The sequence below is a fragment of the Zonotrichia albicollis genome, unplaced genomic scaffold (assembly GCF_047830755.1).
Source record: "Zonotrichia albicollis isolate bZonAlb1 unplaced genomic scaffold, bZonAlb1.hap1 Scaffold_233, whole genome shotgun sequence".
NCBI lineage: Eukaryota > Metazoa > Chordata > Aves > Passeriformes > Passerellidae > Zonotrichia > Zonotrichia albicollis.
Genome location: NW_027428412.1, coordinates 6,867 through 34,401, shown reverse-complemented (window position 1 = coordinate 34,401; position 27,535 = coordinate 6,867). Strand labels below are relative to the sequence as shown.

At 49.1% G+C, this 27,535-nt stretch overlaps 1 protein-coding gene across 1 annotated transcript; it reads left to right on the top strand.

Annotated features, from left to right (window-relative positions):
- The first annotated feature begins 650 nt into the window (after positions 1-650).
- LOC141727727 (microfibril-associated glycoprotein 4-like) lies at positions 651-25,605 on the top strand. Its single transcript, XM_074534014.1, has 6 exons — positions 651-803; positions 11,426-11,504; positions 17,039-17,199; positions 19,110-19,206; positions 20,768-20,950; positions 25,229-25,605. The coding sequence occupies exons 1-6, from the start codon at positions 798-800 to the stop codon at positions 25,474-25,476; spliced, it is 774 nt and encodes a 257-aa protein (XP_074390115.1). The 5' UTR covers positions 651-797; the 3' UTR covers positions 25,477-25,605.
- Positions 25,606-27,535: the final 1,930 nt, after the last annotated feature.

Here is a 27,535-nt window from a genome sequence, read left to right as displayed (position 1 = left end):
AATGACATTAGAAATAATAAAAAATGACGTTAAAAATAATAAAAAATCATTTTAAAAAATAATAAAAAATAATTTTAAATGGCATTAAAAATAATAAAAGTGACATTAAAAATAATAAAAAATCATTTTAAAAATATTAAAAAATAATAAAAAATGACATTAAAAATAATAAAAAATCAATTTTAAAAATAATAAAAAATAATAAAAAATGACATTAAAAATAATAAAAAATAATAAAAGACAACATTAAAAATAATAAAATATCATTTCAAAAATAGTAAAAAATCATTTTAAAAATAATAAAAAACAATTTAAAATGACATTAAAAATAGTAAAAAATGACATTAAGAACAATAAAAAATCATTTTTAAAAATAATAAAAATTCATTTAAAAATAATAAAAAATAATAAAAGACGACATTAAAAATAATAAATCATTTTAAAAATAATAAAAAATCATTTTTAAAAATAAAAAATAGTAAAAGAAGACATTAAAAACAATAAAAAATCATTTTAAAGATAATAAAAAATAATAAAAAATGACATTAAAAACAATTAAAAAATCATTTTAAAAACAATAAAAAATAATAAAAAAATAACAAAAAATCATTTTAAAAAAAATAAAAAAATCATGAAAAAAAATGGCGTTTGTCTCTTTTTTTTTCCCGGCGGGATCCCAAGGGCGGATTTTGGGATTTTTTCTCCCAAACAAGGGCAGGGCCGGGGGTCCCTCCCCCAAAAGGGGCCCCCGATCTCCCCTCCCCCCCCCAGCCCGGATTCGGAGCCGCTCCGGAGCCATGGAGGTAACGGGACCCCCGAAATTGCCCCAAAATCCCCCAAATTCACCCCAAAAAATCAAATTTCCAAGCTTGGGAGGGTGGGGAAACTTCAAATTCCGGGAGGAAAATGCAAAAAAAAATGGCAAAAATTGAGCTCGGAAAAAGCCCCGAAATCACCCCAAAATCGCCTCGAATTCCCGCGGGTTCACCCCCAAAAATCGCCCGAATTAATCCCAAATTCCCCCCAAAAATCCCCCGAATTAATCCCAAATTCCCCCCAAAAATCCCCCGAATTAATCCCAAATTTCCCCCCAAAAATCCCCCGAATTAATCCCAAATTTCCCCCCAAAATCCCCCTAATTAATCCCAAATTCCCCCCAAAAATCCCCCGAATTAATCCCAAATTCCCCCCAAAAATCCCCTGAATTAATCCCAAATTCCCCCAAAAATCCCCCGAATTAATCCCAAATTCCCCCCCGAAAAAACTTCCTGAATTACCTAAAATCCCACTAATTCACCCCAAAAAAAACCCCAAAATTCCCCCCAAAAAGGCCCAAAATCCTCCATATTCACCCCAAAATTCCCCAAAAAATCGCCAGAATTATTCCCAAATTCCCCCAAAAAAACTTCCCTAAATTACCTAAAATCCCACTAATTCACCCCAAAAAAAACCCCAAAATTCCACCCAGAAAAGGCCTCAAAATTCCCCAAATTCACCCAAAAACCCCAAAAAACCCCCAAAAAGAGCCCCCAAAAACCCCAAAAATCCCCCCAAAAATCCCCCGAATTAATCCCAAATTCCCCCCCAAAAAACTTCCCTAAATTAACTAAAATCCCACTAATTCACCCCAAAAAAAACCCAAATTCTCCCCCAAAAAAGCCCCAAAATCCTCCAAATTCACCCTCCCAAAAAAAACCCAAAATCCTCCAAATTCACCCCAAAAAAACCCCAAAATTCCCCCCAAAAATTCCCCGAATTAATCCCAAATTCCCCCCAAAAAACTTCCCTAAATTACCTAAAATCCCACTAATTCACCCCAAAAAAAAAATCCAAAAAGGCCCCAAAATCCTCCAAATTCACCCCAAAATCCCCCCAAAAATTCCCCGAATTAATCCCAAATTTCCCCCCAAAAAACTTCCCTAAATTACCTAAAATCCACTAATTCACCCCAAAAAAAAACCCAAAAAGGCCCCAAAATCCTCCAAATTCACCCCAAAAATCCCCCCAAAAATCGCCCGAATTAATCCCAAATTCCCACCCAAAAAACTCCCTAAATTACCTAAAATCCCACTAATTCACCCCAAAAAAAACCCAAAATTCCCCCAAAATCCTCCAAATTCACCCCAAAAATCCCCCCAAAAATCCCCCGAATTAATCCCAAATTCCCCCCCAAAAAAACTTCCTGAATTACCTAAAATCCCACTAATTCACCCCCCAAAAAAACCCCAAAATCCCCCCAAAAACGCCTCAAAATCCTCCAAATTAATCCCAAAAAAAAACCCCGAAATTCCCCCCAAAAATCCTCCAAAAAACGCCCGAATTAATCCCAAATCCCCCCCAAAAAACTTCCTGAATTACCTAAAATCCCACTAATTCACCCCAAAAAAAAACCCAAAATTCCACCCCAAAATCGCCCCCAAAATCCCCCAAATTCACCCCAAAAATTCACCCAAAATCAAACCCGAAAAAAATCCAAGCTTGGGAGGGGGGAAAACTTCAAATTCCGCCCAAATTCCGGGAGGAAAACGCAAAAAAAATGGCAAAAAATGGCAAAAATTGAGCTCGGAAAAAGCCCCGAAATCACCCCAAAATCGCCTGGAATTCCCAAGGGTTCACCCCCAAAAATCCCCCGAATTAATCCCAAATTCCCCCCAAAAATCCCCCAAATTAATCCCAAATTCCCCCCAAAAATCCCCCAAATTAATCCCAAATTCCCCCAAAAATCCCCCTAATTAATCCCAAATTCCCCCCAAAAAAACTTCCTGAATTAACTAAAATCCCACTAATTAACCAAAAAAACCCCAAAATTCCCCACAAAATCCCCCAAATTAATCCCAAATTCTCCCCAAAAAACTCCCTAAATTACCTGAAATCCACTAATTCAACCCAAAAAAAAGCCCAAAATTCCACCCAAAAATCCCCGAAATTCACCCCAAAATCCCCCCAAAAATCCCCCGAATTAATCCCAAATTCCCCCTAAAAAAACTTCCTGAATTACCTAAAATCCCACTAATTCACCCCCAAAAAAAACCCCAAAAAGGCCCCAAATTCCTCCAAATTCACCCCAAAAAAAGCCCAAAATCCCCCAAAAATCCCCCGAATTAATCCCAAATTCCCCCCAAAAACTTCCCTAAATTACCTAAAATCCCACTAATTCACCCCAAAAAAAAAACCAAAAAGGCCCCAAAATCCTCCAAATTCACCCCAAAATCCCCCAAAAATCCCCCTAATTAATCCCAAATTCCCCCCCAAAAAATCTCCCTAAATTACCTAAAATCCCACTAATTCACCCCAAAAAAACCCCAAAATTCCACCCAAAAATCGGCCCAAAAATTCTCCAAATTCACCCCAAAAACCCCAAAAAAAAAACCCAAAAAGGCCCCAAAATCCTCCAAATTCACCCCAAAAATCCCCCCAAAAATCGCCCCAAAAATCCCCCTAATTAATCCAAATTCCCCCCCAAAAAAACTCCCTAAATTACCTAAAATCCCACTAAAATCCCACTAATTCACCCCCCAAAAAAACCCCCAAAATTCCACCCAAAATCCTCCAAATTCACCCCAAAACCCCCCAAAATCCCCCGAATTAATCACAAATTTCCCCCAAAAACTTTCCTAAATTACCTAAAATCCCACTAATTCACCCCAAAAAAAAAAACCCAAAAAGGCCCCAAAATCCTCCAAATTCACCCCAAAAAAAAACCCAAAATTCTCCCAAAAATCCCCCGAATTAATCCCAAATTCCCCCTCAAAAAAACTTCCTAAATTACCTAAAATCCCACTAATTCACCCCAAAAAAAACCTCCAAAATTCCCCCCAAAAAGGCCCCAAAATTCTCCAAATTCACCCCAAAAAACCCCAAAATTCCCCCCAAAATCGCCCGAATTAATCCCAAATTCCCCCCCAAAAAAACTCCCTAAATTACCTAAAATCCCACTAATTCACCCCAAAAAAAACCCAAAATTCCCCCCAAAAAAAGCCCCAAAATCCCCGAATTAATCCCAAATTCACCCCAAAATCCCCCCAAAAATCTCCCGAATTAATCCCAAATTCCCCCCCAAAAACTTCCCTAAATTACCTAAAATCCCACTAATTCTCCCCAAAAAAACCCCTCCAAAATTCCCCAAAAAAAGCCCCAAAATTCTCCAAATTCACCCCCAAAATCCCCCCAAAAATCGCCCGAATTAATCCCAAATTCCCCCCCAAAAAACTTCCTGAATTACCTAAAATCCCACTAATTCACCCCAAAAAAAAATCCCAAAATCGACCCAAAATTCTCCAAATTCGCCCCAAAAACCCCGAAATTCCCCCCAAAAATCCCCCCAAAAATTCTGAATTACCTAAAATCCCACTAATTAACCCCAAAAAAAACCCCAAAATTCCACCCCAAAAAAAGCCCCAAAATCCCACTAATTCACCCCAAAAAAAAACCCCCAAAATCGACCCAAAATCCTCAAATTCACCCCAAAATCCCCCCAAAATCGCCCGAATTAATCCCAAATTCCCCCCCAAAAAACTTCCCTAAATTACCTAAAATCCCACTAATTCACCCCAAAAAAAACCCCAAAATTCCCGCCCCAAAAAGCCCCAAAAATCCCCCGAATTAATCCCAAAAACCCCAAAAAAAACCCAAAAAAGGCCCCAAAATTCCCCCAAAAATACCCCGAATTAATCCCAAATTCCCCCCAAAAAACTCCCTAAATTACCTAAAATCCCACTAATTCACCCCAAAAAAACCCCAAAATTCCACCCCAAAAAGGCCCCAAAAATCCCCAAATTCACCCCAAAAATTCACCCGGGAAAAATCCAAGCTTGGGAGGGGGGGAAACTTCAAATTCCGCCCAAATTCCGGGAGGAAAATGAAAAAAAAAATGGCAAAAAATGGCAAAAATTGAGCTCGGAAAAAGCCCCGAAATCACCCCAAAATCGCCTCGAATTCCCACGGGTTCACCCCCAAAAATCCCCGAATTAATCCCAAATTCCCCCCAAAAATCCCCCGAATTAATCCCAAATTCCCCCAAAAATCCCCCGAATTAATCCCAAATTCCCCCCCAAAAAGCTTCCCTAAATTAACTAAAATCCCACTAATTCACCCCAAAAAAAACACCCCAAAAAGGCCCCAAAATTCTCCAAATTCACCCCAAAAATCCCCCAAAAATCCCCGGAATTAATCCCAAATTCCCTCAAAAAAACGCCCTAAATTACCTAAAATCCCACTAATTCACCCCAAAAAAAAACCTCCAAAATTCCACCCAAAAAGGCCCCAAAATTCTCCAAATTCACCCCAAAAATTCACCCGGAAAAAAATCCAAGCTTGGGAGGGGGGAAAACTTCAAATTCCGCCCAAATTCCGGCAGGAAATGCAAAAAAAATGGCAAAAAATGGCAAAAATTGAGCTCGGAAAAAGCCCCGAAATCACCCCAAAATCGCCTCGAATTCCCACGGGTTCACCCCCAAAAATCGCCCGAATTAATCCCAAATTCCCCCCTAAAAAACTCCCTGAATTACCTAAAATCCCACTAATTCACCCCAAAAAAAAGCCCCAAAATTCCCCACAAAACGCCCCAAAATCCCAAAATCCCCCCCCAAAAATCCCCCAAATTAATCCCAAATTCCCCCCAAAAACTTTCCTAAATTACCTAAAATCCCACTAATTCAACCCCAAAAAAAAACCCAAAAATCCCCCAAAATCCTCCAAATTCACCCCAAAATCTCCCAAAAATCGCCCGAATTAATCCCAAATTCCCCCCCAAAAATCCCCCGAATTAATCCCAAATTCCCCCCAAAAAAACTCCCTGAATTACCTAAAATCCCACTAATTCACCCCCCAAAAAAAACCCCAAAATTCCACCCAAAATCCCCGAATTAATCCCAAATTTCCCCTAAAAACTTCCCCAAAATTACCTAAAATCCCACTAATTCACCCAAAAAAAAGCCCCAAAATCCACCCAAAAAGGCCCCAAAATCCTCCAAATTCACCCCAAAAACCCCAAAATTCCCCCCAAAAATCCCCCCAAAAATCCCCCGAATTAATCCCAAATTCCCCCCCAAAAACTTCCCTAAATTACCTAAAATCCCACTAATTCACCCCCAAAAAAACAACCAAATTCCCCCCCCAAAAAGCCCCAAAATTCCCCAAATTCACCCCAAAAATTCACCCGGAAAAAAATCCAAGCTTGGGAGGGGGGGAAACTTCAAATTCCGCCCAAATTCCGGGAGGAAAATGCAAAAAAAATGGCAAAAAAATGGCAAAATTGAGCTCGGAAAAAGCCCCGAAATCAGCCCAAAATCGCCTCGAATTCCCACGGGTTCACCCCCAAAAATCCTCCGAATAATCCCAAATTTCCCCCCAAAAATCCCCCGAATTAATCCCAAATTTCCCCCAAAAAAACTTCCTAAATTACTTAAAATCCCACTAATTCACCCCAAAAAAAACCCAAAATCTCCCCAAAAATCCCCGAATTAATCCCAAATTCCTCCCAAAAAAACTCCTGAATTACCTAAAATCCCACTAATTCACCCAAAAAAGCCCAAAATTTCTCCAAATTCACCCCAAAATCCCCCCAAAAATCCCCAAATTAATCCCAAATTCCCCCCAAAACATTTCCTGAATTACCTAAAATCCCACTAATTCACCCACAAAAAAAACCCCAAAATTCCACCCCAAAAAGCCCAAAATCCCCCAAATTCACCCCAAAAATTCACCCAAAATCAAACCCGGAAAAAAATCCAAGCTTGGGAGGGGGGAAAACTTCAAATTCCGCTCAAATTTCGGGAGAAAATGAAAAAAAATGGCGAAAAATGGCAAAAATTGAGCTCGGAAAAAGCCCCGAAATCACCCCAAAATCGCCTCGAATTCGCACGGGTTCACCCCCAAAAATCCCCGAATTAATCCCAAATTCCCCCAAAAAAACTTCCCTAAATTAACTAAAATCCCACTAATTCACCCAAAAAAACCCCTCCAAAATTCCCCCAAAAAGGCCCCAAATTCCCCAAATTAATCCCAAATTCACCCCAAAATCCCCCAAAAATCGCCCGAATTAATCCAATTCCCCCCAAAATAACTTCCCTAAATTACCTAAAATCCACTAATTCACCCCAAAAAAAGGCCCCAAAATTCTCCCAAAATTGCCCGAATTAATCCCAAATTCCCCCCCAAAAACTTCCCTAAATTAACTACAATCCCACTAATTCACCCCAAAAAAACCCCAAAAAAGCCCCAAATCCTCCAAATTCACCCCAAAATCCCCCCATAAATTCCCCCAAAAATCTCTCAAAATTCCCCCAAATTTCCTCAAAATTCCCCCAAAATCCTCCAGAATTCCCCCCAAAATTCCCTCAGGAACCCCCAAAATTTCCCCCAATTTGACTCAAATTAACCCCAAATCCCCCCATAAATTTCCCCAAAAATCTCTCAAAATCCCCTGAATTTCCTCAAAAATCCCCCAAAAATCCTCAAAAATCCCCCCAAAATTCCCTTCAGGAACCCCAAAATTTCCCCCCAAATTTCCCCAAAATTGACTCAAATTCACCCAAATCCCCCCATAAATTTCCCCAATAAATCTCTCAAAATTCCCCAAATTTCCTCAAAATTCCCCGCTGAATTCCCCCAAAAAATACTCAAAAATTCCCCAAAATTCCCCCAAAAATCCTCCAGAATTCCCCCCAAAATTCCCCTCAGGAACCCCAAAAATTTCCCCCAAATTTCCCCCAAATTTTCCCCAAATTAACTCAAAATAACCCCAAATCCCCCATAAATTTCCCCTCAAAATCTCTCAAAATTCCCCCCAAATTTCCTCAAAAATCCCCCAAAATCTCCCCCCAAAAGTTCCCCCAAAATTGACCCAAAACCCCCCAAATTTCCCCAAATCTAACCCCAAAATCCCCCCATAAATTTCCCCAAAAATCCTCAAAATTCCCCCCAAATTTCCTCAAAATTCCCCCAAAATTTCCTCAAAAATCCCTCAAAATTCCCCACAAAATTCCTCAAAATTCCCCCAAAATTTCCTCAAAAATCCCCCAAATTTCCCCCAAATTAACCCCAAAATCCCCCCCTAAATTTCCCCCCAAAAATCTCTCAAAATTCCCCAAATTTCCTCAAAAATCCCCCAAAAATTACTCAAAAATTCCCCCAAAATCCTCCAGAATTCCCCCAAAATTCCCCTCAGGAACCCCCAAAATTTCCCCCCAAATTTCCCCAAATTGACTCAAATTAACCCAAATCCCCTCCATAAATTTCCCCAAAAATCTCTCAAAATTTCCCCCAAATTTCCTCAAAATTCACCCCAAAATCCTCCAGAATTCCCCCAAAATTTCCCCCAAATTGACCCAAACCCCCCAAATTTCCCCCAAATTGACTCAAATTAACCCCAAATCCCCCCATAAATTTCCCAAAAATCTCTCCAAATTTCCCCCAAATTTCCTCAAAATTCCCCCAAAAATCCTCCAGAATTTCCCCCAAAATTCCCTTCAGGAACCCCCAAAATCTCCAAATTTTCCCCCAAATTGACTCAAATTAATCCCAAAATCCCCCCATAAATTTCCCCAAAAATCTCTCAAAATTCCCCCCACAAATTTCCTCAAAATTCCCCCCAAAAATCCTCCAGAATTCCCCAAAAATTACTCAAAAATTCCCCCAAAATTCTCCAGAATTCCCCCCAAATTCCCTTCAGGAACCCCCAAAATTTCCCCCAAAATTGACTCAAATTAACCCAAATCCCCCCATAAATTTCCCCAAATTTCCTCAAAATTCCCCCAAATTTCCTCAAAATTCCCCCAAAAATCCTCAAAAATTCCCCCAAAGTTCCCTTCAGGAACCCCCAAAATTTCCCCCCAAAATTGACCCAAACCCCACAAATTTCCCCAAAATTGACTCAAATTAACCCCAAATCCCCTCATAAATTTCCCCCAAAAATCTCTCAAAATTCCCCCTAAAATCTCTCAAAATTCCCCAAAATTTCCTCAAAAATCCCCCCCAAAATTCCCTTCAGGAACCCTCGAAATTTGCCCCAAATTGACTCAAATTAACCCCAAATCCCCCCATAAATTCCCCCAAAAATCTCTCAAAAATCCCCCCAAAATTCCCTTCAGGAACCCCCAAAATCTCCCCCAAAATTTCCCCCAAATTTCCTCAAATTAACGCCCAAATCCCCCCTAAATTTCCCCCAAAAATCTCTCAAAATTCCCCAAATTTCCTCAAAAATCCTCCAGAATTCCCCCAAAAAATACTCAAAAATTCCCCCAAAATTCCCCCAAAAATCCTCCAAAATTCCCCCCAAAATTCCCTTCAGGAACCCTCGAAATTTCCCCAAAATTGACTCAAATTAACCCAAAATCCCCCCATAAATTTCCCCCAAAAATCTCTCAAAATTCCCCCAAAATTTCCTCAAAATTCCCCCCAAAATCCTCCAGAATTCCCCCAAAAATTACTCAAAAATTCCCCCAAAATTCTTCAGAATTCCCCCCAAAATTCCTTCAGGAACCCCCAAAATTTTCCCCAAAATTGACTCAAATTAACCCCAAATCCCCCTCGAATTTCCCCCAAAAATCTCTCAAAATTCCCCCAAAAATCCTCAAAAAATCCCCCCAAAATTCCCCTCAGGAACCCCCAAAATTTCCCCCCAAAATTTCCCCAAAATTGACTCAAATTATCCCAAAATCCCCCCTAAATTTCCCCAAAAATCTCTCAAAATTCCCCCAAATTTCCTCAAAATTCCCCCCAAAATCCTCAAAAATCCCCCCCAAAATTCCCTTCAGGAACCCTCGAAATTTTCCCCAAAATTGACTCAAATTAACCCCAAATCCCCCCATAAATTTCCCCCAAGAATCTCTCAAAATTTCCCCCAAATTTCCTCAGAATTCCCCCAAAATTCCCTTCAGGAACCCTCAAAATCTCCCCCCAAAATTTCCCCCCAAATTGACCCAAAACCCCCCAAATTTCCCCCAAATTAACCCCAAAATCCCCCCCTAAATTTCCCCAAAAATCTCTCAAAATTCCCCCAAAATTCCACAAAATTCCCCCAAAAATCCTCCAGAATTCCCCCCAAAATTCCCTTCAGGAACCCCCAAAATCTCCCCCCAAAATTTTCCCCAAATTAACTCAAATTAACCCCAAATCCCCCCAAAAATCTTCTCAAAATTCCCCCAAAAATCCCCCAAAAATCCCTCCAGAATTCCCCCAAAAATTACTCAAAAATTCCCCCAAAATTCTCCAGAATTCCCCCAAAATTCCTCAAAATCCTCCAGAATTCCCCAAAATTCCCTTCAGGAACCTTCGAAATTTCCCCAAATTTTCCTGAAATTGACCCCAAACCCCCCAAATTTCCCCCAAATTAACCCCAAATCACCCCATAAATTTCCCCCAAATTTCCTCAAAATTCTCCCCAAATTTCCTCAAAATTGACTCAAATTAACCCCAAATCCCCCATAAATTCCCCCAAATTTCTCTCAAAATTCCCCTAAATTTCCCCAAAAAATCCTCCAGAATTCCCCCAAAAAATACTCAAAATTTCCCCCAAAATTCCCCCAAAAATCCTCCAGAATTTTCCCCAAAATTCCCTTCAGGAACCCCCAAAATCTCCCCCCAAAATTCCCCCCAAATTAACCCAAAATCCCCCCCTAAATTTCCCCAAAAAATCTCTCAAAATTCCCCCAAATTTCCTCAAAAATCCTCCAGAATTCCCCCCAAAATTCCCCTCAGGAACCCCCAAAATTTCCCCCCAAATTTCCCCAAAATTGACTCAAATTAACCCCAAATCCCCCCATAAATTTCCCCCAAAAATCTCTCAAAATTTCCCCCCAAAATTCCTCAAAAATCCTCCAGAATTCCCCCCAAAATTCCCTTCAGGAACCCCCAAAATTTCTCCCCAAATTTCCTCAAATTGACTCAAATTAACCCCAAATGCCCCCTAAATTTCCCAAAAAAATCTCTCAAAATTCCCCCAAAATTCCTCAAAAAATCCTCAAAATCCCCCCAAAATTCCCTTCAGGAACCCCCAAAATTTCCCCCCAAATTTCCCCCAAATTGACCCAAAACCCCCCAAATTTTCCCCAAATTAACCCCAAATCCCCCCCTAAATTTCCCCCAAAATCTCTCAAAATTCCCCCAAATTTCCTCAAAATTTCCCCCAAAAATCCTCCAGAATTCCCCCAAAAATTACTCAAAAATTCCCCCAAAATTCTCCAGAATTCCCCCCAAAATTCCCTTCAGGAACCTCGAAATTTCCCCAAAATTTCCCCCAAATTAACCCCAAAATCCCCCCATAAATTTCCCTCAAAAATATCTCAAAATTCCCCCAAATTTCCTCAAAAATTCCCCCCAAAATTCCTCAAAATTCCCCCCAAAATTCCCCAAAATTCCCCCAATTGCCCCAACCCCCCCGAATTTGCCCCAAACCCCCCGAATTTGCCCCAAATTTGCCCCCCAGGTGGCGGCCGTGGCTCTGTTGGTGGCCCTGGGGACGCTGAGCCCGGGACAGGGACAGGGACAGCCCATCCGCAACCAGGGTGAGACTGGGATGGACTGGGATGGACTGGGATAAACTGGGAGGGACTGGGATAAACTGGGAGGGACTGGGAGGGACTGGGATGGGATTGGGAGGGACTGGGATGGGATTGGGAGGGACTGGGATAAACTGGGAGGGACTGGGAGGGACTGGGAGGGACTGGGATGGGATTGGGAGGTAATGGGATAAACTGGGAGGGACTGGGAGGGACTGGGAGGGACTGGGATGGACTGGGACAAACTGGGACAGACTGGGACCAACTGGGAGGGACTGGGAGGGACTGGGAGGGACTGGGAGGGGATTGGGATAAACTGGGATAAACTGGGAGGGGATTGGGAGGGACTGGGAGGGACTGGGAGGGCCAGGGACAGCCCATCCGCAACCAGGGTGAGAACTGGGATAAACTGGGATAAACTGGGATAAACTGGGAGGGACTGGGAGGGACTGGGATAAACTGGGATGGACTGGGAGGGACTGGGAGGGACTGGGATAAACTGGGAGGGACTGGGAGGGACTGGGAGGGGATTGAGACAAACTGGGATGGACTGGGAGGGACTGGGATAAACTGGGAGGGACTGGGACAAACTGGGATGGACTGGGAGGGACTGGGAGGGACTGGGAGGGACTGGGAGGGGATTCAGGATACTGGGATGGACTGGGATGGACTGGGATGAACTGGGAGGGGATTGGGAGGGACTGGGATAAACTGGGACAAACTGGGAGGGGATTCAGGATACTGGGATGGACTGGGAGGGGATTGAGACAAACTGGGAGGGACTGGGAGGGACAGGGATGGACTGGGAGGGGATTGGGAGGGACTGGGATAAACTGGGACAAACTGGGAGGGGATTCAGGATACTGGGATGGACTGGGAGGGGATTGAGACAAACTGGGAGGGACTGGGAGGGACAGGGATGGACTGGGAGGGGATTGGGAGGGACAGGGACAGCCCATCCGCAACCAGGGTGAGACTGGGATGGACTGGGACAAACTGGGACAAACTGGGATAAACTGGGAGGGACTGGGAGGGACTGGAATAAACTGGGAGGAAGTGGGATGGGATTGGGATAAACTGGGAGGGACTGGGATGGACTGGGAGGGACTGGGAGGGACAGGGACAGCCCATCCGCAACCAGGGTGAGACTGGGACAAACTGGGATAAACTGGGAGGGACTGGGAGGGACTGGGAGGGACTGGGATAAACTGGGAGGGACTGGGAGGGACTGGGAGGGACTGGGAGGGACTGGGAGGGAATTGGGAGGGACTGGGATGGACTGAGAGGGGACTGGGATGGACTGGGATAAACTGGGATAAACTGGGAGGGACTGGGAACAAACTGGGATAAACTGGGACAGACTGGGAGGGACTGGGAGGGATTGGGATGGACTGGGAGGGACTGGGATAAACTGGGATAAACTGGGAGGGACTGGGAACAAACTGGGATGGACTGGGAGGGACTGGGACAAACTGGGACAAACTGGGAGGGACTGGGAGGGACTGGGAGGGACAGGGACAGCCCATCCGCAACCAGGGTGAGACTGGGATGAACTGGGATAAACTGGGATAAACTGGGAGGGACTGGGAGGGACTGGGAGGGGATTGGGAGGGACTGGGAGGGACTGGGATGGACTGGGATAAACTGGGAGGGACTGGGATAAACTGGGATAAACTGGGAGGGACTGGGAGGGACTGGGACAAACTGGGAGGGGATTGGGATGGACTGGGATAAACTGGGAGGGACTGGGAGGGACTGGGAGGGACTGGGAGGGGATTGGAACAAACTGGTACAAACTGGGACCAACTGGGAGGGATTGGGAGGGACTGGACAGACTGGGAGGGGATTCAAGATATTGGGATGGGACTGGGAGGGGATTGGTTTATACTGGGAGGGACTGGGAGGGGACTGGGATGGACTGGGAGGGGATTGGGACAAACTGGGACAAACTGGGAGGGACTGGGACAGAATGGGACAGACTGGGACAGACTGGGAGGGACTGGGATAAACTGGGAGGGACTGGGAGGGGATTGGGATGGACTGGGAGGGACTGGGAGGGACTGGGATAAACTGGGAGGGACTGGGATGGACTGGGAGGGACTGGGATAAACTGGGATAAACTGGGAGGGACTGGGAGGGACTGGGAGGGACTGGGAGGGGATTGGGAGGGAATTCAGGGTACTGGGATGGACTGGGAGGGGATTGAGACAAACTGGAATGGACTGGGAGGGACTGGGACAAACTGGGAGGGACTGGGAGGGACTGGGATGGACTGGGATAAACTGGGATAAACTGGGAGGGATTGGGAGGGACTGGGACAAACTGGGAGGGGATTCAGGATACTGGGATGGACTGGGAGGGGATTGGGATGGACTGGGAGGGACTGGGATGGACTGGGAGGGACTGGGATAAACTGGGAGGGACTGGGATGGACTGGGAGGGACTGGGATAAACTGGGGGGGACTGGGACAAACTGGGACAAACTGGGAGGGACTGGGAGGGATTGGGAGGGACAGGGACAGCCCATCCGCAACCAGGGTGAGACTGGGATAAACTGGGATAAACTGGGATAAACTGGGATAAACTGGGACAAACTGGGATGGACTGGGAGGGACTGGGACAAACTGGGATAAACTGGGAGGGACTGGGAGGGACTGGGATAAACTGGGAGGGACTGGGAGGGGATTGAGACAAACTGGGATAAACTGGGATGGACTGGGAGGGGATTGGGAGGGACTGGGAGGGGACTGGGAGGGACTGGGATAAACTGGGACAAACTGGGAGGGACTGGGAGGGGATTGAGACAAACTGGGAGGGGATTGGGACAAACTGGGATGGACTGGGAGGGGATTGGGAGGGGATTGGGATGGACTGGGATAAACTGGGAGGGACTGGGATAAACTGGGACAAACTGTGAGGGACTGGGAGGGGATTGGGAGGGACTGGGTTATACTGGGATTGAATTGGATTATACTGGGATGGACTGGGAGGGACTGAGACAAACTGGGAGGGACTGGGATGGACTGGGAGGGGATTGGGAGGGACTGGGATAAACTGGGATGGACTGGGATGGGATTGGGAGGGACTGGGAGGGACTGGGACAGACTGGGAGGGACTGGGATGGACTGGGAGGGACTGGAAGGGAACTGGGAGGGACTGGGACAAACTGGAAGGGGATTGGGATGGACTGGGATAAACTGGGACAAACTGGGAGGGACTGGGATGGGATTGGGACAAACTGGGAGGGACTGGGATGGACTGGGAGGGACTGGGAGGGGATTGAGACAAACTGGGATGGACTGGGAGGGACTGGGATGGACTGGGACAAACTGGGAGGGACTGGGAGGGACTGGGATAAACTGGGAGGGACTGGGAGGGACTGGGAGGGGATTCAGGGTACTGGGATGGACTGGGACGGACTGGGATAAACTGGGATAAACTGGGAGGGACTGGGAGGGACTGGGACAAACTGGGATGAACTGGGAGGGACTGGGATGAACTGGGAGGGGATTCAAGATATTGGGATGGGACTGGGAGGGGATTGGTTTATACTGGGAGGGACTGGGAGGGACTGGGAGGGGATTGGGAGGGACTGGGAGGGGATTCAGGATACTGGGATGAACTGGGAGGGACTGGGAGGGGACTGGGATAAACTGGGATGGACTGGGAGGGACTGGGATAAACTGGGAGGGACTGGGAGGGACTGGGATGGACTGGGATGGACTGGGAGGGACTGGGAGGGGACTGGGATAAACTGGGATGGACTGGGAGGGACTGGGATAAACTGGGAGGGACTGGGATGGACTGGGATGGACTGGGACAGACTGGGAGGGGATTCAGGATACTGGGATGGACTGGGAGGGGACTGGAAGGGACTGGGATAAACTGGGACAAACTGGGAGGGGATTGGGACAAACTGGGACAAACTGGGACAAACTAGGATGAACTGGGAGGGACTGGGATGGACAGAAAGGGGATTGGGAGGGACTGGGAGGGACTGGGAGGGACTGGGATTGAACTGGGAAGGGATTCGGCTGAACTGGGATGGAACTGGGATGAACTGGGATGAACTAGGATGAACTGGGACAAACCGGGATGAACTGGGACAAACTGGGACGAACTGGGAGGGCATTCACGATACTGGGATGAACTGGGACAAACTGGGACAAACTAGGATGAACTGGGACGAACTGGGACGAACTGGGATGAACTGGGACAAACTGGGAGGGGATTCACAATACTGGGATGAACTGGGACGAACTGGGAGTGAACTGGGATGAACTGGGACGAACTGGGAGGGCACTCAGGATACTGGGATGAACTGGGACAAACTGGGACAAACTGGGATGAACTGGGAGTGAACTGGTTTGAACTGGGATGAACCGGGAGGGCATTCACAATACTGGGATGAACTGGGACGAACTGGGATGAATTAGGATGAACTGGGACGAACTGGGACGAACTGGGATGGACTGAGAGTGAACTGGGATGGACTGGGATGAACTGGGAGTGAACTGGGATGGACTGGGACAAACTGGGACAAACCGGGAGGGCATTCACAATACTGGGATGAACTGGGACAAACTGGGAGTGAACTGGTTTGAACTGGGACAAACTGGGAGTGAACTGGTTTGAACTGGGACAAAGTGGGACGAACTGGGAGGGCATTCACGATACTGGGATGAACTGGGACAAACTAGGATGAACTGGGAGGGGATTCACAATACTGGAATGAACTGGGACAAACTGGGACGAACTGGGAGTGAACTGGGATGAACTGGGATGAACTGGGATGAACTGGTTTGAACTGGAGGGGTGGGGGGAGGGGCTCGGGTCTCACAGCCCCCTCCCCCCCCCCATTTCCCCCCCTCCCCTCCCCCATTCCCCTCCCCCTCACAATGCTGGGACGCACTGGGATGAACTGGGAGTGAACTGGTTTGAACTGGGACGAACTGGGATGAACTGGGAGTGAACTGGTTCGAACTGGGATGAACTGGGACGAACTGGGACAAACTGGGACGAACTGGGAGGGCACTCATGATACTGGGATGAACTGGGAGTGAACTGGGACGAACTGGGAGGGCATTCACGATACTGGGATGAACTGGGAGTGAACTGGGACGAACTGGAAGTAAACTGGGAGGGGATTCACGATACTGGGATGTACTGGGATGGGACTGGGAGTGAACTGGTTTGAACTGGGAGTGAACTGGTTTGAACTGGGATGAACTGGGACGAACTGGGAGGGGATTCAAGATACTGGGATGTACTGGGATGGGACTGGGAGGGGAGTGGGACAAACTGGGATCAACTGGGAGTGAATTGGGATGTACTGGGACAAACTGGGATGAACTGGGACGAACTGGGAGTGAACTGGTTTGAACTGGGACAAACTGGGAGGGGATTCACAATACTGGGACGAACTGGGACGAACTGGGACGAACTGGGAGTGAACTGGTTTGAACTGGAGGGGTGGGGGGAGGGGCTCGGGTCTGACAGCCCCCTCCCCCCCCTCATTCCCCCCCCTCCCCCCCCCGCAGCGTTCCCGTCGCTGTGCCCGCCCCTCCCCCCGCGGGACTGCCAGGACGTGCACGCGGGGGGGGCGCGCGAGGACGGCGTGTACCTGGTGTCCCCCGCGGGGGGGGGAGGGGCGCCCGTGCCCGTCTACTGCGACATGAGCACCGAGGGGCACGTGTGGACGGTACCGGAAGTGGGGGGGGAGTACCGGAAGTGGGGGGAGTACCGGAAGTGGGGGGGGGAGTACCGGAAGTGGGGGGGATGGGGGGGATGGGGGGGGATGGGAGCCCGTGCCCGTCTACTGCGACATGAGCACCGAGGGGCACGTGTGGACGGTACCGGAAGTGGGGGGGGAGTACCGGAAGTGGGGGGGGATGGGGGGGGATGGGGCGCCCGTGCCCGTCTACTGCGACATGAGCACCGAGGGGCACGTGTGGACGGTACCGGAAGTGGGGGGGGGAGTACCGGAAGTGGGGGGATAGGGGGGATGGGGGGGGATGGGGGGCAGGAGCACCGAGGGGCACGTGTGGACGGTACCGGAAGTGGGGGGGAGTACCGGAAGTGGGGGGGGGAGTACCGGAAGTGGGGGGATGGAGGGGTGTGGGGGGATAGGGGATGGGGGGGGATGGGGGGGGGGAGGGGCGCCCGTGCCCGTCTACTGCGACATGAGCACCGAGGGGCACGTGTGGACGGTACCGGAAGTGGGGGGGGGGGGGGGAGTACCGGAAGTGGGGGGGGGGAATGGGGGGGGATGGGGCGCCCGTGCCCGTCTACTGCGACATGAGCACCGAGGGGCACGTGTGGACGGTACCGGAAGTGGGGGGGAGTACCGGAAGTGGGGGGGAGTACCGGAAGTGGGGGGATGTGGGGGGGATGGGGGGGATGGGGGGCAGGGGCACCGAGGGGCACGTGTGGACGGTACCGGAAGTGGGGGGGGAGTACCGGAAGTGGGGGGATGGGGGGGGATGGGGGGGGGGGATGGGGCGCCCGTCCCCGTCTATTGCGACATGAGCACCGAGGGGCACGTGTGGACGGTACCGGAAGTGGGGGGGGAGTACCGGAAGTGGGGGGGGGATGGGGGGGGATGGGGGGATGGGGGGCAGGAGCACCGAGGGGCACGTGTGGACGGTACCGGAAGTGGGGGGGGAGTACCGGAAGTGGGGGGGGAGTACCGGAAGTGGGGGGGGGGATGGGGGGGATGGGGGGGGGGGGAGGGGCGCCCGTGCCCGTCTACTGCGACATGAGCACCGAGGGGCACGTGTGGACGGTACCGGAAGTGGGGGGGGGAGGGGGGGGGGTGGGGATGGGGGGGCGGTCGCCCCTCCCCCCCCCCCAGCCCGGCTGGGACCCCCCCCATCCCCCACCCAGTCCAAAAATCCCGGTGGGAATTGGAGTGGGATTGCACCTCCCCCACTCACAATAATCCCCCCCCCCAGGATTGCCCCTCCCCCACCTTTAAGATGACCCCAGGATCGCCCCTCCCCCACCCCTGAATTGCCCCTCCCCCACCCTCAAAACGACCCCCAGGACAGCCCCTCCCCCACCCCTGAATTGCCCCTCCCCCCCCATTCACAATGACCCCAGGATTGCCCCTCCCCCACCTTCAAGATAATCCTGGGATTGCCCCTCCCCCACCTTTAAAAGGACCCCAGGATCGCCCCTCCCCCACCCCTGAATTGCCCCTCCCCCCACCTTTAGGATGACCCCAGGATTGCCCCTCCCCCCACCCCTGAATTGCCCCTCCCCCACCCTTCAAGATGACCATGGGGTCGCCCCTCCCCCCACATTCAAAATGTCCCCAGGACAGCCCCTCCCCCACCCCTGATTGCCCCTCCCCCACCTTCAAAAGGACCCCCAAATTGCCCCTCCCCCCACCCTTATTTTTCACCCCTCCCCCACCCTGAACCCCCAAATCCATTTCCCTGCCCCTCCCCCATTTCCCTTTTTTTTTGCCCCTCCCCCCATTTTCCCTTGGCCCCTCCCCCCTTCCTTGCCCCACCCCCATTTTTGCCCCTCCCCCCTTTTTGCCCCTCCCCTATTTTTTGCCCCTCCCCCTTTTTTGGCCCCGCCCCCCATTTTTGCCCCGCCCCCCAGGTGTTCCAGCGCCGCTTCAACGGCTCCGTCAGCTTCTTCCGCGGCTGGAACGATTACAGGGCCGGGTTCGGGCGCGCCGACGGCGAGTACTGGCTGGGTACGGCCGGTATAAACCAGTATAAACCAGTATAGACCAGTACAGACCAGTATGGACCAGTAGGGACCAGTATGGGGCCAAAAATCCCCATAGAAATCCATAGAAACCAGTATAAACCAGTATAAACCCGTAGGGAACAGTAGGGACTGATACAGACCAGTATAAACCAGTATGGACCGGTAAAAACCAGTATAAACCAGTATGGACCAGTAGGGACCAGTATAAACCAGTAGGGACCAGTATGGACCAAAAAATCACCATAGAAATCCATAGAAATCCATACAAACCAGTATAAACCAGTATGGACCAGTATGGGGCCAAAAATCCCCATAGAAATCCATAGAAATCCATAGAAACCAGTATAAACCAGTACAAACCAGTATAGACCAGTATAAACCAGTATAAACCAGTATGGACCAAAAAAATCCCCATAGAAATCCATAGAAATCCATAGAAACCAGTATAAACCAGTACAGACCAGTACAAACCAGTATAAACCAGTATAAACCAGTATGGACAAGTAGTTGACTCCTGAGTGACCCCTGAGTGACCACTGACCATTGAGTGACCCCTGAGTGATCCCTGTGACCTCTGACCCCCCAGGCCTGCAGAGCCTGGCCCTGCTGACCCTCCAGGCCCTGAGTGACTACTGACCATTGAGTGACCCCTGAGTGACCACTGCCCCCTCTGTGACCCCCAGGCCTGCAGAGCCTGGCCCTGCTGACCCTCCAGGCCCTGACTGACCCCTGAGTGACCTCTGACCCCTCTGTGACCCCCAGGCCTGCAGAGCCTGGCCCTGCTGACCCTCCAGGCCCTGACTGACCCCTGAGTGACCTCTGACCCCTCTGTGACCCCCAGGCCTGCAGAGCCTGGCCCCTGCTGACCCTCCAGGCCCTGACTGACCCCTGAGTGACCCCTGTGTGACCTCTGACCCCTGTGTGACCACTGACCCCTGAGTGACCCCTGAGTGACCTCTGAGTGCCCACTGACCATTGACTGACCATTGACCCCCGAGTGACCCCTGAGTGACCCCCGTGTGACCTCTGACCCCCCATGCCTGCAGAGCCTGGCCCTGCTGACCCCCCAGGCCCTGAGTGACCACTGACCCTTGAGTGACCCCTGAGTGACCACTGACCCCTGAGTGACCCCCGTGTGACCTCTGACCCCCCAGGCCTGCAGAGCCTGGCCCTGCTGACTCTCCAGGCTCTGACTGACCAATGACTGACCATTGACCCCTGAGTGACCAATGAGTGACCTCTGACCCCCAGGCCTGCAGAGCCTGGCCCTGCTGACCCTGAGTGACCACTGACTCCTGAGTGACCCCTGTGTGACCCCTGAGTGACCTCTGACCCCTGAGTGACCCCCGAGTGACCTCTGACCCCCCCAGGCCTGCAGAGCCTGGCCCTGCTGACCCTCCAGGCCCTGAGTGACCAATGACCATTGAGTGACCAATGATCATTGAGTGACCCCTGAGTGACCACTGACCCCTGTGTGACCTCTGTGTGACCCCTGAGTGACCTCTGACCATTGACTGACCCCTGTGTGACCTCTGACCCCCCAGGCCTGCAGAGCCTGGCCCTGCTGACCCTCCAGGCCCGCTACGAGCTGCGCGTGGAGCTCGAGGACTTTGAGAACAACTCGGCCTCGGCCACCTACGGCTCCTTCGCGCTGTCGCCCACGGCCGTGAGCGCCGAGGAGGACGGCTACACCCTGCACGTGGCCGGCTTCGTCGACGGCGGCGCCGGTGAGGGAAACTGAGGCACGGCTGGCCGTTGGGGGGTCAAGGATGGTCAATGGGGGTCAACCGAGTCAAGGGTGACCATTGGAAGATCAATGGGAGTCAATGGGAATCAATGGGGGTCAATGGGGGTCAACCAAGTCATGGTTGGCCATTGGAAGGTCAATGGTGGTCAAGCAAACCAAGGTTGACCATTGGGTGGTCAAGAATGGTCAACCGAGTCAAGGTTGGCCATTGGAAAGTCAATGGCGGTCAATGGGAGTCAATAGGAATCAATGGTGGTCAATGGTGGTCAACCAAGTCAAGGTTGACCATTGGAAGGTCAATGGTGGTCAATGGGAGTCAATGGTGGTCAATGGTGGTCAACCAAGTCAAACGTTGACCATTGGGCGGTCATTGGGGGTCAACCGAGTCAAGGTTGACCATTGAGAGGTCAATGGAGGTCAATGATAATCAATGGGGGTCAATGGTGGTCAACCGAGTCATGGTTGGCCATTGGAAAGTCAATGGTGGTCAGTGGGGGAAACTGAGGCAAGGCTAACCATTGGGTGGTCAACAGTGGTCAATGGTGGTCAACCGAGTCAAGGGTGACCATTGGAAGATCAATGGGAGTCAATGGTGATCAGTGGTGGTCAATAGGAATCAATAATGGTCAGTGGGGGAAACTGAGGCAAGGCTGACCATTGGGTGGTCAATCAAGGTCAATGGTGGTCAACCGAGTCAGGGGTGACCATTGGAAGATCAATGGGAGTCAATGGGAGTCAATGGGAATCAATGGGGGTCAATGGTGGTCAACCAAGTCATGGTTGACCATTGAGACGTCAATGATAATCAATGGTGGTCAGTGGGGGAAACTGAGGCACGGGTGACCGTTGGGTGGTCAAGAAGGGTCAGCCGAGTGAAGGTTGACCGTTGGAAGGTCAATGGAAGTCAATGATAATCAATGGTGGTCAGTGGGGGAAACTGAGGCACGGTTGACCACTGGGCGGTCAAGAATGGTCAGCCGAGTGAAGGTTGACCGTTGGGAGGTCAATGGAGGTCAAGGATAATCAATGGGGTCAATAGTGGTCAACCAAGTCAAGGTTGACCATTGGGAGGTCAATGGGAGTCAATGGGGGTCAATGGGGGTCAATGGTGGTCAATGGGGGTCAACCAAGTAAAGGTTGACCATTGGAAGGTCAATGGGAGTCAATGGTGGTCAACCAAGTCAAGGTTGACCAGTGGGAGGTCAGTGGAATCAAGATTGACCATTGGGAGGTCAACGATGGTCATTGGGAGTCAATGGTGGTCAACCGAGTCAAGGTTGACCATTGGAAAGTCAATGGGAGTCAACGATGGTCAATGGTGGTCAGTGGGAGTCAATAGGAATCAATGGTGGTCAATCAAGTCAAGGTTGACCATTAGATGGTCAATGGTGGTCAACAATGGTCAAGCAAACCAAAGTTGACCATTGGGAGGTCAATAATGGTCAATGGGGTCAACCAAGTCAAGGTTGACCATTAGAAAGTCAATGGGAGTCAATGGGAGTCAATGGTGGTCAAGCAAACCAAGGTTGACCATTGAGTGGTCAGTGGTGGTCAACTGAGTCAAGGTTGACCATTGGAAAGTCAATGGGAGTCAACGATGGTCAATGGTGGTCAATCAAGTCAAGGTTGACCATTGGGAGGTCAATGGAGGTCAAGGAAATTGAGGTTGACCATTGGAAGGTCAATGGGAGTCAATAGGAATCAATGGTGATCAATGGTGGTCAATGGAGTCAGGGTTGACCACTGGAAGGTCAACAATGGTGCCCAGGTCAAGGTTGACCATTGGGTGGTCAATGGGAGTCAACCAAGTCAAGGGTGACCATTGGGTGGTCAATGGGGGTCAACAATGGTCAAGCAAACCAAAGTTGACCATTGGGAGGTCAATGGTGGTCAATGGGGGTCAACCAAGTCAAGGTTGACCATTGGAAGGTCAATGGGAGTCAATAGGATTCAATGGTGGTCAACCAAGTAAAGGTTGACCATTGGAAGGTCAATGGGAGTCAATGGTGATCAATGATGGTCAATGGTGGTCAACCAAGTCAAGGTTGACCATTGGAAGGTCAATGAGGGTCAATAGGATTCAATGGTGGTCAACCAAGTAAAGGTTGACCATTGGAAGGTCAATGGGAGTCAATGGTGATCAATGATGGTCAATGGTGGTCAACCAAGTCAAGGTTGACCATTAGAAAGTCAATGGAGTCAATGGGAGTCAATGATGGTCAAGCAAACCAAGGTTGACCATTGGGAGGTCAATGGGAGTCAATAGGAATCAATGGTGGTCAACCAAGTCAAGGGTGACCATTGGAAGGTCAATGGTGGTCAACCAAGTCAAGGTTGACCATTGGAAGGTCAATGGTGGTCAAGGAAATTGAGGTTGACCATTGAAAGGTCAACGGTGGTCAATGATAATCAATGGTGGTCAATGGGAGTCCATGGTGGTCAAGCAAACCAAGGTTGACCATTGGGAGGTCAATGGGGGTCAACCAAGTCAAGGGTGACCATTGGAAAGTCAATGGGGGTCAACAATGGTCAATGGTGGTCAACCAAGTCAAGGTTGACCATTGGAAGGTCAATGGAGGTCAATGATAATCAATGGTGGTCAATGGTGGTCAACCAAGTCAAGGTTGACCATTGGAAGGTCAATGATGGTCAAGGAAATTGAGGTTGACCATTGAAAGGTCAACGGTGGTCAATGATAATCAATGGTGATCAATGGGAGTCCATGGTGGTCAAGAAAACCAAGGTTGACCATTGAGTGGTCAATGGTGGTCAACCAAGTCATGGTTGACCATTGAGACATCAATGATAATCAATGGTGGTCAGTGGGGGAAACTGAGGCACGGTTGACCGTTGGGTGGTCAAGAATGGTCAATGGGGGTCAACCGAGTCAAGGGTGACCATTGGGAGGTCAATGGAGTCAAGGCTGACCATTGGGTGGTCAACAGTGGTCAATGGTGGTCAGGAATGGTCAACCGAGTGAAGGTTGACCGTTGGGAGGTCAATGGAGGTCAATAATAATCAATGGTGGTCAGTGGGGGAAACTGAGGCACGGTTGACCGTTGGGTGGTCAAGGATGGTCAACCGAGTGAAGGTTGACCGTTGGGAGGTCAATGGAGGTCAATGATAATCAATGGTGGTCAATGGGAGTCCATGGTGATCAATGGGGGTCAATGGAGTCAAGGTTGACCATTGGAAGGTCAACAATGGTGCCCAGGTCAAGGCTGACCATTGGGAGGTCAATGGGAGTCAATGGTGATCAACCAAGTCAAGGTTGACCATTAGAAAGTCAATGGGAGTCAACGATGGTCAATGGTGGTCAATCAAGTCAAGGTTGACCATTGAGAGGTCAATGGAGGTCGAGGATAATCAATGGTGGTCAATGGGAGTCCATGGTGGTCAAGCAAACCAAGGTTGAGCATTGACTGGTCAGTGGTGGTCAACTGAGTCAAGGTTGACCATTGAGACGTCAATGGGAATCAATAATGGTCAGTGGGGGAAACTGAGGCAAGGCTGACCATTGGATGGTCAACCGAGTCAAGGGTGACCATTGGAAAGTCAATGGGAGTCAATGATGGTCAACGGTGGTCAATAGGAATCAATGGTGGTAAGTGGGAGTCAATGGTGATCAATGGTGGTCAATGGTGGTCAATGGAGTCAAAGTTGACCATTGGACAGTCAATGGTGGTCAATGGGAATCAATGGTGTTCAATGGTAATCAACCAAGTCAAGGTTGACCATTAGATGGTCAATGGTGGTCAACAATGGTCAAGCAAACCAAAGTTGACCATTGGGAGGTCAATGGGGGTCAACCAAGTCAAGGTTGACCATCGGGTGGTCAATGATGGTCAATAATGGTCAAGCAAACCAAGGTTGACCATTGGGAGGTCAATGGTGGTCAATGAGGTCAAGGTTGACCATTGGGAGGTCAATGGGGTTCAATGGTGGTCAATGGGGTTCAATGGTGGTCAATGGGGTTCAATGGTGGTCAATGAGTCAATGGTGGTCCACCAAGCCAAGGTTGACCATTGGGTGGTCAGTATGGTCAATGAGGTCAAGGTTGACCATTGGGTGGTCAATGGGATTCAATGGCGGTCAATGAGTCAATGGCGGTCAATGAGTCAATGGTGGTCAATGAGTCAATGGTGGTCAATGAGATCAAGGTTGACCATCGGGCGGTCAGTGCAGCTCCACCCAGCCAACCTTGACCATCACTTCCTCCCACCACTGACCACCCACCCCACACCCCCCCCCCTCACAGGAGACTCCCTGAGCTACCACAACGGGCAGAAGTTCTCCACCTTCGACCGCGACCAGGACCTGTTTGCGCAGAACTGCGCCGCGCTCTCCTCGGGCGCTTGGTGGTTCCGCTCCTGCCACTTCTCCAACCTCAACGGCTTCTACCTGGCCGGGCCCCACCTCTCCTACGCCAACGGCATCAACTGGGCCCAGTGGAAGGGCTTCTACTACTCCCTCAAGCGCAGCGAGATGAAGATCCGGCGCCTCTGAGGAGGCCACGCCCACCTTGCCCCCACCCCACCCTACCAGGCCACGCCCACCTCATGCCACTCCCCTTCCAGACACGCCCCGTGTTGACCCCGCCCTCAATAAAGGCCAAGCGTTGATTGATGAGTTGAAGTTGGGGTGGTGGAAATATCTCGGGGGGGTTTTGGTGGCATCTCCAGGGGGTGGAATTTTGGGTGGGTTTGAGGTGGTTTGGGGTCTGGGAGGTCACTTGGCTCCTCCCACCTTTATTTAATGAAGAACTTGATTGGTCAGTGGGGTTTGAGGTGGTGGAAATATCTCGAGGGGGTTTTGGTGGTGGTGGTGGCATCTCCAGGGGGTGGAATTTTGGGTGGGTTTGAGGTGTTTTGGGGTCTGGGAGGTCATTTGGTTCCTCCCACCATTAATTAACGAAGATCTTGATTGGTCAGTGGGGGTTGGGGTGGTGGAAACATCTCGGGGGGGTTTTGGAATGGGGAATTTTGGGTGGGTTTGAGGTGTTTTGGGGTCTGGGAGGTCATTTGGTTCCTCCCACCTTTATTTAATGAAGAACTTGATTGGTCAGTGGGGGTTGAGGTGGTGGAAACATCTCAGAGGGGTTTTGGTGGCATCTCCAGGGGGTGGAATTTTGGGTGGGTTTGAGGTGTTTTGGGGTCTGGGAGGTCACTTGGCTCCTCCCACCTTTAATTAATGAAGAACTTGGTTGGTCAGTGGGGTTTGGGGTGGTGGAAACATCTCACAGGGGTTTTGGGAAGGGGGGTTTTGGGTGGGTTTGAGGTGTTTTGGGGTCTGGGAGGTCATTTGGTTCCTCCCCCCTTTAATTAACAAAGATCTTGATTGGTCAGTGGGGGTTGAGGTGGTGGAAACATCTCAGAGGGGTTTTAGGAAAGGGAGTTTTGGGTGGGTTTGAGGTGTTTTGGGGTCTGGGAGGTCACTTGGCTCCTCCCACCATTAATTAACGAAGAACTTGATTGGTCAGTGGGGTTTGAGGTGGTGGAAACATCTCAGAGGGGTTTTTGGAAGGGGAATTTTGGGTGGGTTTGAGGTGTTTTGAGGTCTGGGAGGTCATTTGGCTCCTCCCACCTTTAATTAAGGAAGATCTTGATTGGTCAGTGGGGTTTGGGGTGGTGGAAACATCTCAATGGGGTTTTGGGAAGGGGAATTTTGGGTGGGTTTGAGGTGTTTTGGGGTCTGGGAGGTCACTTGGCCCAGCCCTCATCCTTAATTAGCTCCTCCCACCATGTATGAGTTGGGATTGGGGTGGTGGAAACATCTCGGGGGGGTTTTGGGGGGGGGAATTTTGGGTTTATTTGAGGTGTTTTGGGGTCTGGGAGGTCACTTGGCTCCTCCCACCTTTAATTAATGAAGAACTTGATTGGTCAGTGGGGTTTGGGGTGGTGGAAATATCTCGGGGGGGTTCTGGGGTGGGATTTTTTGGGGCCCTCGGGGGGAAAAAGGTCCCGGCTGGTTCTCAGGATTTGCTCCTTGAGTTTCTCGTGGTAAAAATTTTTTGAGAAATCTCAAAAATCACCCAAAAATCACCGTAAAATGACAAAAAAATCCACGCAAAAATCAACATAAAAATCCCAAAAATCAACACAAAATTCCCAATTTCACCAAAAAATTCACCCAAAAATCAATGTAAAATCACCAAAAATCACCATAAAAATCACCTCAAAAATCCCAAAAAATCAACGTAAAATCACCCCAAAAATCACCCAAAATCACCCAAAAATCAACATAAAACCACTAAAAAATCACCTAAAATTGTCAGAAAAACCACTATAAAATTCCCAAAAATCAATGTAAAATCACCAAAAATCAACATAAAAATCACCTCAAAAATCCCAAAAAATCAACAAAAAATCAACGAAAATTACCATAAAAATCACCCTAAAAAATGTCAAAAAATCAACATAAAAATACCAAAAATCACCAAAAAATTCACCCAAAAAATCAACATAAAACCACTAAAAAATCACCTAAAATTGCCCAAAAAATCAATATAAAATTCCCAAAAACCAATGTAAAATCAACATAAAACCCTCAAAAATCACCAAAAAAT